The sequence below is a fragment of the Mastigoproctus giganteus genome, chromosome 10 (assembly GCF_048544385.1).
Source record: "Mastigoproctus giganteus isolate SK-2022 chromosome 10, ASM4854438v1, whole genome shotgun sequence".
In the NCBI taxonomy this organism is placed as follows: domain Eukaryota; kingdom Metazoa; phylum Arthropoda; class Arachnida; order Uropygi; family Thelyphonidae; genus Mastigoproctus; species Mastigoproctus giganteus.
Genome location: NC_143584.1, coordinates 28,929,958 through 28,945,668, shown reverse-complemented (window position 1 = coordinate 28,945,668; position 15,711 = coordinate 28,929,958). Strand labels below are relative to the sequence as shown.

General features: G+C 38.4%; 1 protein-coding gene across 1 annotated transcript in view; it reads right to left on the bottom strand.

The window, feature by feature from the left end:
- LOC150078920 (septin-7-like) overlaps window positions 1-15,711 on the bottom strand; it is a 510,661-nt gene that overhangs the window by 438,519 nt on the left and 56,431 nt on the right. The window contains exon 2 of the mRNA XM_090382840.1: window positions 872-903. Within this exon, the coding sequence (XP_090238966.1) occupies window positions 872-903 (32 nt within the window). The remainder of the gene's footprint in view (window positions 1-871; window positions 904-15,711) is intronic.

The following is a 15,711-nucleotide window of genomic DNA, read 5'->3' as shown; positions in this document are numbered from 1 at the left end:
GCTTTGAATATTTATTTTCTGTTCACAAGTTTTCTATTTAATTTTTTCACAGCTTTGAGCACTTTGCTGATCAGGACTGTCTGCTTACTGATGGGGCTACAGCCACTCAACTCACATTCTTCTGTAATGAGAGGTTAACACTACATTCATTCTTCTCCTGCCAAGAGTGCCTCAAAGGTCCCCCTTTAAAACAGGGAGCACTGACAGCCAAATTCCTCTTCTATTCTTTTTCAGGTAGTTTCATTTATTCTTCATTAGGTGATCATTTTATAATTACCCTCTCTAAATTTTATTTCAGTTTATGACAGCTTTTGCTAGTCAAGGAGACATATCATCTCACTGCTGTTCTGGAGTTACTACTTCTGAAAAATTTTCATCCATTCCGTCTAGCTTTTCATTTCAGGAAACCCTACACCTGCAAAGAAACACTGTTTCACTGGTGTTTGATGTCTTCCTGTTATTCTTTTTCTGTGGGCGGACTTTATTTTACTTTTTAAAAAATTTTTCTGCTAATATTTCATCTGATCAGTGTCCACAAGGGCATTTATTGTATTTTACTCCCAACCTCTAAAAAATGAGCCATGGTTGTTTAATTTGGCTGTCATAGTGTAAAACAGTTCTGTTTAGAAAGGAATCAAACCCAAGGTTTACTTACCTGGTGTGAAAAAACAGTAACTGTACATGCTGTGCTTGTTGCAAGGGCCTTACAGGTTTGTAACTACATATTTCATATAACTTGGGAATGAAAACTTACAGATAGCCAGAATATTTTGGCTTAACAATAACTTATTAATTCAAATGGGCTATTACTGATCCTCTAGAAAAATCAAAGGAATATGTTTTTTTACATTATATTTCTATTTTACTCACCATATCGCCTTGCAGAATTATAAGGTGGAATATCTGTAAAAAAAAAAAAAAAAAAAAAAAAATGAATTCAGGTTACTGCCAATATCCAGCATACAATTAATATATTAAAGTTATTAAAACTACAAAGATTGTTCAATAAAGAATGTTCGCAATTTTTTTTTTACAACACTTTTTATTAACCTTTTTATACTCAATATTTTGATTGTCCTTTTCAAAGTAGTCCCAATCTGATGTTTTTGCACTAAGTCCAATGTTACTGCCATTCTTTGAAAACAAGGTGGAAGCCATTTTTTGCCATACATTTGCAAATCAAGTCTGATGTTTTTACAGCTTTTGACAGCTGGAAATGTTTTCCTTGCAACTCCTTTAACTTTGAAAATTAAAAAAATAAAAAATCACAGGGTGCAAAGTCACAGCTGTAGGACAGATAAGGAACGCATTTAACATTAATGCTGGCTAAGTACTGGATGACAGTGTAAGCAATGTGAGATCTCGCATCATTATAATGCAGTATCCACCCACCTGCATGCAGTTGTAGTTGTTTAGACGAATGTGATTCGGCAAAGCGTGCAGTACAGTTCTGTAGTAAGGTCCCATGACATGACACAACAAGCTGGTAAACCATTACTTAAATGTCAAAAAAAGATGACCATACCTTTCCTGCAGAAGCCACAACTTTTGCTTTTTATTGGTGTTGGCGATGACACAGACTTCCAAACAGAGCTTTGTTGCATAATCTCTGGGTCAAAATGATGAAGCCATGTGTCATCCACAATTATCTCCTTGTGCAGAACCTTACTATCTTCAATAACTGTTTGAGCTCATTACAAATCTCCATGCAAACTTGCTGTTGCCCAGGTGTGAGCAGTCTTGGAACCCGGCATGCACAAACATGTCATACACAAATGGTCATGGAGAATACTGTGTGTGCTTCCTACTGATATTCTCAACATCTCTGCCTTACCATTTTACCACGATCTTCTCTCACATGCTTGTGCATAGCAGATCACAATTAGCATTAGCATTAGTAGAGGCATATGATGCAGGAAAACAAGCTTATGCAGCATCAGCCAAAAAAAAAAAAACCTTCCACTTCACCCCTCTGTTCGTTCAAAATACCTGTCCAGCTGAGCTTTAAATTTATTTAGGCTATCAACTTCCACAACAAGGGATGGAAGTCTGTTCCACCAACCAACTACCCACTGGCTAAAGGCAAATTTCTGCACATCAATACTACATCTGTCTTTCCTCAAATTGAATTTTTGCCCTCTCTAGTGATTATTCTGAGCAAGAAGGGGAATTCCGTCAGCATTGAGCATGCTCAAACCATTCAAGGCTTTATACACCTCTATCAGATCACCTCGCTGGTGCCTAGTCTCCAGACACTGTAATTTGCAAAACTTAAGTCTTTCTTCATAAGAGCAACCCTTTGTTCATTCACTAATCTTGTTGTCCTTCTCTGTACTCGTTCCAGCAGCTCTACATCCTTCTTGAAATGAGGCCTCCAGACCTGTATACAGTACTCAAGGTGTGGCCTGACCATTGCCTTATACAAGGGAATAATCACCTCCTTATCCCTGCTAGAAAAATTCCTGTATATCATCGATAACATACCATGAGCTACTCTTGCAGCCCATCTGCACTGCTCAGAGAACTTCATATCTGCCTGCACAATTACCCCCAGGTCCTTTTCATTCTCTACCACTGTCAGTGTAGTACCACAGAGTTGATATGTTGCTCTGGGGTTGCTGTTTCCCATATGTAGTACTTTACATTTGTCAAAGTTAAACTTCATTTGCCACCTCTCAGCCCATCTGCTCAACCTTTCCAGATCCTGTTGCAGCAGTATATCATCAGAAGTGTCCTTAACAACCCTGCTAACCTTTGTATCATCTGCAAACTTAGACATTAAGCTTGATATACTATCATCAATATTATTTATAAATACAGAAAACAATAATGGACCCAACACTGAACCCTGAGGGACTCCACTAATAACATTAGTCCACGATGAGCAGTGTCCATTCATTACCACTGTCTGTCTTCTCCCCCTCAACCATCCCTTTATCCATAGCAGCAATTTGCCTGCAATGCCACACTGCTCCAATTTGTGCAGCAGTCTTCCTTGTGCAACACTATCAAAAGTCTTTCTAAGATCCAAGTATATAATATCAAAGTTATTCTCTGCATTCAGTTCTTTTGTGACTGCATCACATTATCCAATCAAATTGGTCAGGCAAGACTTCCCCTTAACAAAACCATGCTGTGTCCGAGCTATAGCTGAAGTCTTGTCTAGATGATCCTGCAGTCCTTCTTTAACCAGTGCCTCCATTAATTTTCCTGGAACAAAAGTTAAACTCACAGGTCTATAATTACTTGTGTCAACCTTTGATCCTCCTTTTTGAATTGGGGTCATATATGCACATCTCCAGTCTATGGGTACCTCCACTGAGTCCAAGGAAGTTCTCATAATTATGGCTAAGGGTTTGCTTACTTCCTTTGCTGCCTCCTTTAATATAACTAGATAGATCCCATCCACCCCAGGTGCCTTTCTTGTTTTTATCTTCAACAATTTCTCCTCAACTTTACTCTCAGTTATTACAAGATTATCTAGCTTACTGCCAGAGTTGAATAGACCTCTGGCATTCCCCTCCCTGAATAACTCCTCATGTGTGAATGTCGATAAAAAATATTCATTTAGTTTGTTAGCTATCTGAGCAGGATCATCAACAGTTGAACCATCGATATCAAGTGGACCAATCTGATTCATCCCCTTCCTTCTAGAGTTTACATAAATAAAGAACTCTTTGCTGTTTTTCTTTGCATCCCTTGCCAAAGATTTCTCGTAATCTGCCGTCACCTGCCTAACCTCCTTTGTAACTTGGTTACAGATCAACTTATATCTATCAGAGGCTTCTGTGTCACATGTTAATTTATATGTATCCCATGCATTTTTCTTCTCTGCCATATGTCTCATTAGTTCATCTGACATCCATTTAGGCCTAAACCTTGAACAATATTTCTTAGTTGGTATGTAAAGCCTAGTAGCTTCCAAGATAAGTTCTTTGAATGCTTCCCATTTTGAATTTGCTGTTGGTAACATCATCAGTTGGTCCCACTGTATAGAATTTTAATACTGTTTCAGACCATCGTAGTCGCCTTTCCGAAAGCAATAACCCTTCCCTTTACCCCTGATGGTGGTTACCTCTTTGAGTAAATCCCACTTCAGCACATTGTGATCACTGCCACCTAATGGTTCCTCTATCTGCAGATTCTTAATGCATGAAGAATCACTACTGATAATCAAATCAAGAGTATTACACCCTCTAGTTGCATCCCAAACACGCTGATGTAGAAAACAATCATCCAATAAATCCACAAAAGCCTTGCTAGTGTGTGAGTGACCAACCCACAAATTCCAGTCAATATCTGGGAAATTAAAATCCCCCATTATAAGATTCTCTGATGTACTGGCCCACTCTATTTCCCTGTACATTTTCTTATTATACTCATTAGATTCATTAGGCCTATAGCACACTCCTACTCTCAATTTTGATCTCCCAATGCTTATGTCACACCAAACTGACTCGACACTGCACTGTCCAGCGATGTCAACTGGCTTCACTTCCTTGGATTTCATGTGTTTCTTAACTAATAGCATAACCCCTCCTCCCTTCCTATCCTTTCTGTAGATGTTGTACTCAACAAATTCCAGTTCTGCATTCCTTATATCTGTGTGACACCATGTCTCTGATATCCCAACAATATCTGCCTTTGATGCTTTGAGCAATACCTCAAATTCATCAAATTTATTTACCAAACTCCTAGCATTGGTGTACACGCAAAGTATACATGCACCTGTTCTTTTTCTTAGCTACCCTAACACAACCCATGTGTTTACTTGTACCGCAATGACTCACAGCAGTCTCTGAAATATCCTGCATCTTGTTTTCCAGGCTTCTGCTTATTCCAATAGAAGCAGTGCAAGAATCACTTTCACCTCTGCCAGTGGCTACTGTTAATCTATTAGTCTTTGTCTCCCCCCAAGCTAGCAGTTTTCCGACCCACCTAACACTGCCTCGATAGCATCAGCAAATAATCTTGCACCCTTTCTATTTAAGTGTATCCATCCCTGTAGAAGAAGTCCCTTCTGTTAATTGGTACTAACAAATGCATGCATCTAATTCACCAATACCAGGTGCAATTTTGCAAGAAAATGCAAATTATCTTGCGACTTCAAATGCAGCATTGGCTGGCTCCAAAGCTTTAAAGACAGGAATAACTTGATTTTGCAAAATGTTTGTAGCGAGTCTGGATTAGTTGACAAAAAAGAGGCAAAACTGGTTGTGTTCCGTAAGGTCCATTCTTGAAAAAAATATGAGGCAAAGGGTATATTTAATCTTGACGAGACAGGTTTATTTTATAATTTGCTGCCAAAAAAACACATATGCTGTTCAAGGAGTCTTGTCATGGTGGAAATTTAAGTAAACAAAGACTCACTGTTCTGTTATGCTGCAATTCAGATGGCAGCACAAAACTATGACCACTTGTGATTGGTAAGTTTTACAAGCCAAGACGTTTTAAAGTTAACCAACTTCCCTATGATTATGAGGCCAATAGAAGTGCTTGGCTTATGGGCAAAATTTTTCAGTCTTGGTTATCAAAAGTCGACAGAAGAATGGCTTCAGAAAAAAGGAACATTTTGATGATTCTAGATTGTTATACAGCACACTCTGCCAAGCCACTTGGTAGAATTTATAGGCATTATTTATAACCAAGGAATCAAGGCATTATTTATAACCTCAAGAGAGCATATAGAGCCCACCTAATAAGGTACTCGATCTGCAATACAGAAGGAAGGAACAATTTGCAGCCAAATTGGAATGTCTTGGATGCTATCTGTAATCTTGTTATTTCTTGTGACAGTATTGCATCAAGTGCAATAATCGACTGCTTCAGAAAGAATGGCTCTGCAAAGAATATCATCGAAAAACACGGTCCAGCAGACGAATGTGATAGCAACATTGAGGAATGGGGAATTTGAAGGAGCATATAGATTTTGTTGGCAAATTTGAAGAGTTTGTGAAGGTGGATGAAGTTGCTACCACAGCAACATCAACACCAGAAGAGATGCTGAGCACAGAGCAAAACAATGATATTTTTGTTACCAGCAACAGTGAAAGTGAAGAAGCACACATACTGCCATCTAAAAAAGATGCCCAAAATGCATTGAACATAATAGGGAATTCGTTGGCCTGCAGTAACGTCGATAAAGAAACAACTATTGTATTTGATAATGTATGTGCTGTAATTAAAAATGCTTATACGACAAAAACTGTGCAAACAACATTGGTTTCTTTCTTTAACTCAGATATTAAAAAGTTAATGGTTTGCGTGTCTCCTTTCATATTGAGATTGTAATTCTTTTTATTGTGATATAAATATTGTATACAGTACGTCCCAGACATATGTAAGAGTACATTCCAGGACTTTTTACATAAGTTTCATGACTCATACCAGAGCAGCAAAGCAAAAGGCTCAAACTAGTGGAAGTGCTGTGGTTCAGAGGAGAACTTAGGGGGGGGGGGGCGGTTGTCCTCTGAATCACAGTCTATTGAAATGCACTGCTTATTTGATGTTTGTGGAGCAATCAGGAACGGGACATGATATTGCCAATGGGAATGTCTTTGTGTGTGCGCGATGTAAGGAGTGTAAGGAAATCAGGCACCAACTCGGCATTGTTATAGGCTTACATGAGAGTTTGAAGGACAGGGAGGATGCTCTCGAAGGATTTGAATTGAGGGCCCATCAAGCTCTCAGCTGCCCACATCAATGTCAGAGCTTGCACTTGAACATCAAGCAACACAGCAGCAACCCCCAAGGCAGAATGCGCTGGTCCCAAAGAACTGGTTGTTGTAGGTGACTCTATTGTCAGGGAAACGGGGAACATATTGTGCAAAAAGGATAGATGGCAGAGGACCAGGGTATGTCTGCCAGGGGCAAAGGTTGATGACGTTGTAGGGCAGATATTCTTTAAGGGCACAGAGGGTGATATTGTTGTACACATTGGCACTAACGATATTAAAAGTAGGAGACCGGCAGAATTACTTAACAAGTACAAGACAATGCTGAAAAAAAGCCGTGAGTTAGGGTTGAATTTGAAAGTGTCTGCAATTCTGCCCAGACAAAATAGGAGGGAGTATATGATGAGAGTCTTGTCGATCAATTCGGCCCTGGGAAGATTCGGCAAGGCTCAAGGGGTAGAATTTTTCCCAGCCTGATCTGGCTTCTTAACAGGAGAGACTGCTTCTACAGGGATGGGATACACTTAAATAGAAAGGGTGCAAGAATATTTGTTGATGCTATCAAGGCAGAGTTAGATGGGTCGGAAAACTGCTAGCTTGGGGAGATACACGGACTAATAGATTAACAGTACCAGCTAGCAGAGGTAAAAGTGATTCTTGCACTACTTCTATTGGAATGCAATTGAGCAGCAGCCTGGAAATAAAGCAATGGGAATTTCCAGGACTGCTGTGGAGCCAACTGATGATGTTACCAACAGCAAATTCAAAATGGGAAGCATTCAAAGAATTAATCGTGGAAGCCACTAGGCTTTTCATACCAACAAAGAAATATTGTTCAAGATTTAGGCCTAAATGGATGTCAGAGGAACTAATTAGACATGTGACAGAGAAGAAAAATGCATGGGATACATATAAATTAACATGTGACACAGAAGCCTATAATAGATATAAGCTGGTCTGTAACCAAGTTATGAAGGAGGTTAAGCAGGCGAAGGCAGATTACGAGAAATATTTGGCAAAGGATGCAAAGAAAAACAGCAAAGAGTTCTTTACTTATGGAAACTCTAGAAGGAAGGGGATGAATCAGATTGGTCCACTTGATATCGATGGTTCAACTGTTGATGATCCTGCTCAGGTAGCTAACAAACTAAATGAATATTTTGTGTCTACATTCACACATGAGGAGTTATTTAGGGAGAGGAATGCCAGAGGTGTATTTAACTCTGGCAGTAAGCTAGATAATCTTGTAAAAACTGAGAATAAAGTGGAGGAGAAATTGTTAAAGATAAACACAAGAAAGGCACCTGGGCTGGATGGAATCTATCCAGTTATATTAAAGGAGGGGGCAAAGGAAGTAAGTAAACCGTTAGCCATAATTATGAGAGCTTCCCTGGACTCAGGGGAGGTACCCATGGACTGAAGATGTGCAAATGTAACCCCAATCCACAAATGAGGATCAAAGGCTGACACAAGTAATTATAGACCCGTTAGTTTAACTTCTGTTACAGGGAAATTAATGGAGGCACTGGTTAAAGAAGCATTGCAGGATCATCTAGACAAGACTTCAGTTATAGCTCGGACACAGGATGGGTTTGTTAAGGGGAAGTCTTGTCTGACTAATTTGATTGGATACTATGATGTAGTCACAAAGGAACTGGATGCAAAGAATAACTTTGATATCATATATTTGGATCTTAGAAAAGCCTTTGATACTGTTCCACACGGAAGACTGCTGCACAAATTGGAGCAGTGTGGCATTGGAGGCAAATTGCTGCTATGGATAAAGGGGTGTTTGAGGGGGAGAAGGCAGAGAGTGGTAATCGATGGACACTGCGCTTCGTGGACTAATGTTATTAGTGGAGTCCCTCAGGGTTCCGTGTTGGGTCGATTGTTGTTTTCTGTATATATAAATGATATTGATGATGGTATATCAGGCTTAATGTCCAAGTTTGCAGATGATATGAAGGTTGCCAGGGTTGTTAATGACACTCATGACAGTACACTGCTGCAACAGAATCTAGAAAAGTTGAGCAGATGGGCTGAGAGGTGGCAAATGAAGCTTAACATTGACAAATGTAAAGTACTACATATGGGAAGCAGTAATACCAGAATAACATATCAACTCTGTGGTACCACACTGACAGTGGTAGAGAATGAAAAGGATCTGGGGGTAATTGTGCAGGCAGATATGAAGTTTTCTGAGCAGTGCAGAGGGTCTGCAAGAGTAGCTCTTGGTGTCTTGTCAATGATATACAGGAATTTTTCTAACAGGGATAAGGAGGTGATTATCCCCTTGTATAAGGCTATGGTCAGGCCACACCTTGAGTACTGTATACAGGTCTGGAGGCCTCATTTTAAGAAGGATGTAGAGCTGTTGGAAAGAGTACAGAGAAGGGGAACAAGATTAGTGAATGGAACATATAGTTGCTCTTACAAAGAAAGGCTTAAGTTTTGCAAATTACAGTGTCTGGAGACTAGGCACCAGCGAGGTGATCTGATTGAGGTGTATAAAGCCTTGAATGGTTTGAGCATGCTCAATACTGATGGGATTCTTCTTGCTCAGAATAATCACCTGAGAGGGAATAAATTCAAATTGAGGAAAGATGGTTGTAGGATAGATGTGCAGAAGTTTGCCTTTAACCAGCGGGTGGTTGATTGCTGGAACAAACTTCCATCTGTTGTTGTAGAAGATGATAGCTTAAATAGATTCAAGGCAGAACTTGACAAACATTTGGAGCGAGTGGATGGGTGAAATAAGGGTGTTTTTTTTTTTTTTTGGCTGATGCTATATAAGATTGCTTTCTTGCATCATGTGCCTTTGCTAATGCTAAAGGAAAGGCTTCAGTTCTGCAAATTGCATCATCTATAGACTAAGCACCTGCTAGAATATCTGTTTGAAGTTTAAGCTTTGAATGTATTGAGTAAGGTCAGTGCTAATGGCATCCATCCTCTTGCTCAGATTACACACATTGAAGCCTCATTTCAGGAAGGTGGATCTGTTGGAATGGTTGAAAAAGCAAAGAAACGAGAGTTGCGAGGAGAACAAAAGGGGGCTCTTATAAGGAAAGGCTTCAGTTCTGCAAATTGCATCATCTGGAAACTAGGCATCTGCTAGGATATCTGATTAAAGGTTAAATGTTAATGGCATCCATCCTCTTACTCAGACTACACACGAGAAAGCATAAATTCAAATCAAGGAAGGATGATTTCAGGATAGTTATGCAGAAATTTGATTTCAGCCAGCTGGTAGTTGATTGTTGGAACAGACCTCCAGTTGTTGTTGTTATAGTGGCTGACAAGTTTGAATAAATTCAAGGAAGAACTAGAAAAACTGTTAGGAGTGAACAGACAGGTGTATGGAAAGTTTTTTTTTTTTTTGTTTATGCCCATGAGGGGGGCTATATAAACATCATTTGTCAGTACTAACACAAATATAATTATAGTATATATTGAAATCTCCACGAAGTGTTTTAGATTTCATTATGGAAGAAGTATTAGTAAATTAATAAGAGGAGTTTACCTCAATATAATATTAGATAGTTAATTAGATAGTTTACCACTTAATTAGATAGTTCACCATAATTAGATAGTTTACCACTATCTAATTATGGAAGAAGGTATGTGTTTCTGTAAAAATATCAGTGTTCTTCTGAATGAACTGAGCATTGAACACAATCCTAATGCATATGTTTATTGGGGCCTCAAAATTAAATTTAAAAACGTTTTTTTGCCCAATGGAAATGCTTTCCCTCAATTTGTCTATTTATGTTCTTTTCTTGAAAGAAACATATGGAAGTATGTACAAGATCCTGAGTAATGTACCATGACTTTCTTTAAAATTTCTGTGATGATCTTAATATAACTGGATTACTCACTGGGTCTACTGGAGGTTTCACAAAATACTGTTGTTTTTTGTCTGTTGTCTCATGTCCCACTTCTGCACAATATATTGTGCAGAAGTGGGACATGAGAGAGAGAGGAATTTTTATTTGGGAGAAGTACTATAAAATATGTTCCACTGGTTGATCAAAATAAATTTCTTCCACATTTGCATATAAAGCTTCAATTAATGAAGAATTTTGTTTAGGTTCTCAATAATCTCAATATTCCAAGAGTGACATATCAACTGTGTGGTACCGTACTGAGCATAGTGAAAAATGGAAGTGAAAGTGGAAAGAACCTGGGGGTAGTTGTGCAGTCTGATATGGAGTTCTCTGAGCAGTGCAGACGGGCTGCCAGGGCGGCTCATGGGGATTTGTCGGTGATATACAGGAATTTTGTTGGCAGGATAAAGAGGTGATTACCCCTGGATACTAAATTGTATAAGGTAATGGTCAGGACACATGAGTACTGCATGGAGGTCTATAGGCCTCATTTTAGGAAGGATGTAGACAAGTGGTGAGAGGAATAAAGGGGTGCTTTTTACAAAAAAAAAAAGGCTTCTGTTATGCAAATTGCAGCATCTGGAAACGAGGCACCTGTGAGGTTATCTGATTGAGGTGTTTAAGGCTTTGATTGGCTTGAGCAAACTCAGTGGTTCTGAATAAATTCAATAAAGAACTACACAAATTATTTGAAGGGATGGATAGTGAAATGGGAATTTTGTTTTATTTTTTATTTATTTATTTTTTTGGCTAATGCTGTATAAGCTTGCTTTCTTGCATCATTTGCCACTATTAATACTAATACTAAGTCGAGTTTTACGTAACTCGGGAATGACTAATAAAATGTTGCTGCTATATCTCTGTTATGCCAAAATTACAAATACCACATAATATCCTAAGAAGAATGAAGAAAAATAGTTATATATTTTTCAATTAATTAGTTTATATACAAAAATAGTCATATTTTTAATTAGTTTAATTAAAAACTATCTCAGGACAGCAGTGAAGTAGCCAGAGTGGCACCCAAGAAAAGAAAAGAAAAGAAAAGAAAAGAAAAGAAAAGGAAGAAAGAAAGCATGTTATTGTACTGTAAAAACGTATTTCGTAGCCCTGCTTATTATAGTTGACTTCATTGGTGCCGATCCGCTCACAGCTTCTCATATTCTGTCTTTGTCCTTTATTGTGTTCACTGTTGACACTGACAAATCTAAATTCCTCACGATACTTATTAATTTTTGAGCATTTTCATAGATCGTTGTTATCTTAATTTTCTGATCCAAATTGATCTCTTTCCTTTTCTTGGTAGATTTACTAGTATCGCTGTCACTTATTCTTGGCACCATGATAACGATCAAAATAAAATTTTCTTTAAAGAACTTCATAGTTACAAGGCAGAAACACACTATCACCTCGCACAAGCTCACATTTCACTAAAGCACATTTCTGGAGGTCACTACCATAAAACAATTTTCAGTTTCTAGTTTATTGGGCTTTTCTGTTAGTGCAATTCATTATAAAAGGTAATTAACTATATAATATCGGTGTAGATACACCATAGTTTACCCATAAATTTGAACTATGTATCTAGTGTGAAAGGCATCGTTTTAATTGTATCTCATATTGTGGGTGCCTTTACGAGATAGCTGGTATTGCACTACTTAAAATGATCATTTGAAGTAGTACCAAGACAATCATTTCGAAGCTATTTAGCTTCATCGTCAGTGAATGGGCAGGTATAATTGTAATGCAACATGCAATCGCAGTTGTGAAGTTATTTCCACAATATGAGAGATGCCAAATGGTGTATAAATATAAAAGAGATACAATTAAAACTATGCCTTTCACACTACATACGTAGTTCAAATTTATAGGTAAACTATGGTGTATCTACACCGATATTATATAGTTAATTACCAAAACTCATAAGAAATTATGCCTTGTGCATTTCATCTGCTAATTATCAGAGGTAGTAATACTCTTATTACTACCTATAAGATCTTATTGCATTTGTAATAATACCAATAGCTGGAATTCTGTGGGTTTTTACGTTATTATGGTGAAATGTGTCCTTGAGGACACATTTCACCATAATAATGTGTGTCCCCTTCACTGAACTCTTCAGTCATATAAAAAAAAACAAATAAATTTTCAGAACCTTCTCTTCATTCCTATTTTTTAAGCTTGTTACTCCATGCTTACTTGTACAATTTGTGCGTACAGTATTCGCTGTTGTTGATTGTTTATATTTTAATTTTTTTTGTTACTGTTTTAAATTTGACAATCCTAAAAAAAAAAAAAAAATTTGAGTGAAAAAAAAATTACATAAGTCTAAATTTACATAACTCGAGCTTATGCAAGTCGGGGATTTGCTGTATATCAAAATATACACTGTGCAATATTTTCATTTCCATTAATTGCTCTTCTCAGTTTATCTTACAAATGAATTAAAATCTTTAAAAAATGTTTTAAAAAATTTATTACTGTATTATTAGACAAGGCTTTTGTTTTTATTATTATTTTTTTTAATTTTATTAATTCAAATTAATTTATTTTTAATATTATTATTCTTAGATATACAGTATGTAAGAAAAAAAAAAACAAAAAAATTTTGACACTTTTCGGAAACCTCATTACTACAGACATTATTACAAAACGTGAAAATTTAGGTCCCTTCAACTTGGCATTAACGACATTCGACTGTACTAATATAGCTAGAAGTTGATTTGTAATAGTACCACAGATAAGGTTAGAGGCCAAGACTGAGCATGAGAATGCACCGGCTAAGAGAGCAAAGAATGGGGAAAGGAGTTATGTATGTGAATATAAAGAAAAGAAAACAAGTCAGATCAGATCTATGTCTATTGGGTATGGGAATGTCTTAAGATAACCCAGCTGATGAATTGAATAGGTACTTTGCATCAGTCTTTACTGATGAAAGACCCTTCATGCTGAAGAGAGGCTGCAGAAATGTGGCTTAGCCACGTGAAATTAGTGATTTTAAAATTACACAACTTTATTAAAAAAACTTTCGAAAAAATTTCCAGTTCATGTTTTTTTTAAAAACACACACTGGAAATTAATATGATGTGTGGCAAGGGTCTTATAGGGAAACAGGTATTCTGTGTGTTGTCAGGCACTCAGTCTAAAACACCGATGGATCCAATATCTTTCTATTACAGAGATTTAGGAGAAGTCCGGTTGGCCTACCTCCCTAAAATCCATTCATGCACACCGTCTCGATGGTAAGCCCTGTTACATCACTTAGGTGGCAACGAATGTGTAGAATGTGTTCTCTTCAAGACACATGGTCAGCGTGAAGAGGAAAACACCAAACCCTCCAGCATATGACAGCACAACAAAACAAATGGCCCTCAGTTCACAGCGGCTTTCACTACCCCTCTTACGGCAGCGAGAGGATCAGAGTGGAAGCACAGGGTGCTAAGAATCTCTGGGTACAATCAGGCTGACATGCACGGAAACTGAACTTGGCCTGTTCAACGTAAGATTGCTGACTGAAGACAGGATATTAGAGCTGGAAAAGGAACTAGACAATGGGAATTGGAATATCATCGGTTTAGCTGAAATAAGAAGAAATGAATCACTTATAAGTTTACCAAGTGGAAATCTGCTGTACACCAAGGAAACAGTGAAAGGAGCAAAGATGGAGTTCGGTTTCCAGTACATAAAGATATAAAAAACATCATTTTGGAATTCAAAAGTACATCACCAAGGGTGTCAAGATATCTATGAGGTACAAGCTAAAGGTTATAATGATTTATGCACCAACATCGAGCCATGATGATGAAGAGGTTGAAGAAATGTACACCGAAATTGAGAGTCTTCTAGATGAGCAGAAAACCCACTACCTGGTCCTTGAGGTTGTCACAGACATTCTCTCAGATATGCCAGACAAGCTGTTCTTGCTACCTGGGAGTCTAAAACGCTGATGGAACTGATATTCGGGTGACACTTAAGTCAAGTGGACCCAATTTCGGCGAAGTCCAGACGGTCTATGACAGCCAAATCCTCTGCTTGCACCTTCACGACGGTGGGACTTTTAGTAATCCTGGGTATAACCTCCATGCACAAGTACATGGTGGGTGACCACCCAGGTGTGAACCAACGTAAGCAGGGGTCGAGGTGTGGCGCCCACACCACATGGAGGAACGCCGCCCCTCTATGTCACCAGGCAGTACTAGGTGGTAGATGACTCTCATAAACCGGTGAAATACCACCACTTTGCTTATTGGAGGCTTGAAGTGGTGGAACCCATGTTTGTCTCTAGAGCTAAGTTCCGGCCAACCCTTCCCTATCTCTTGCATCATGCAGTATGATTGATGATTTTTGAGGTTATGATGAATGTCGTGGCGAGATCCAATATTCCTTACATTTCGAGGGTACAGCTCTAAAACGGTGTTCGCAGGCCGGCCGCTAGATAGTACACCGGACCAAACCTATTGGTAACTCTCTAGGAGGCTTCCGGATCAGCTAGTGTATAATCTTGCTACCTCTACTCTGCCAGATAGTGACTGGAGGGAGTCCGAGTAGTGTGTATGCGGGGAGCATTGTCGAGGCCACGTTATGTCAAGGATCTGGGTATACTCTTACCACATGTACGCCATATCCAAAAATTTCATTACTTCATACAGCATGTCCCACCCACTTTTTCTTACTATTGAATACACCATGAATTGTCAAAATAATAGAGCAAGCTTATCTGCGAAAAGACCTAAACCTCCCAAGGACTTCCTAATTCATTTCACAAATATACGTGGTCTCAATTCCAATCTCAACGATGTCCATTTCCACTTGCAGTCTTCCAAACCCCATGTACTTTTTCTGACTGAATCTCATTTATCAGTTGATTCAACTACTGCTCATCTCAGATGTCCAAATTATTTGCTGTATGATTCCTTTCGCCTCAAAGGTGGTACTTGTGCATATGTCCGTTCTGATATTCCCTGTCAGAGACTTGGAAATTTGGAATCTCCTCTCTTTGATCTTCTCTGGCTTAAAATCTCTCTACCTCATTGTGTCAAATTCATCTGTTGTCTCTACCGTTCTCCCAACTCCACTAATCACTTGGAGCTCTGACTTCCTCTCTTTGCAACTTGACTTTCTCCAATCCAACTTTCCTAACAGTGAGGTAATTT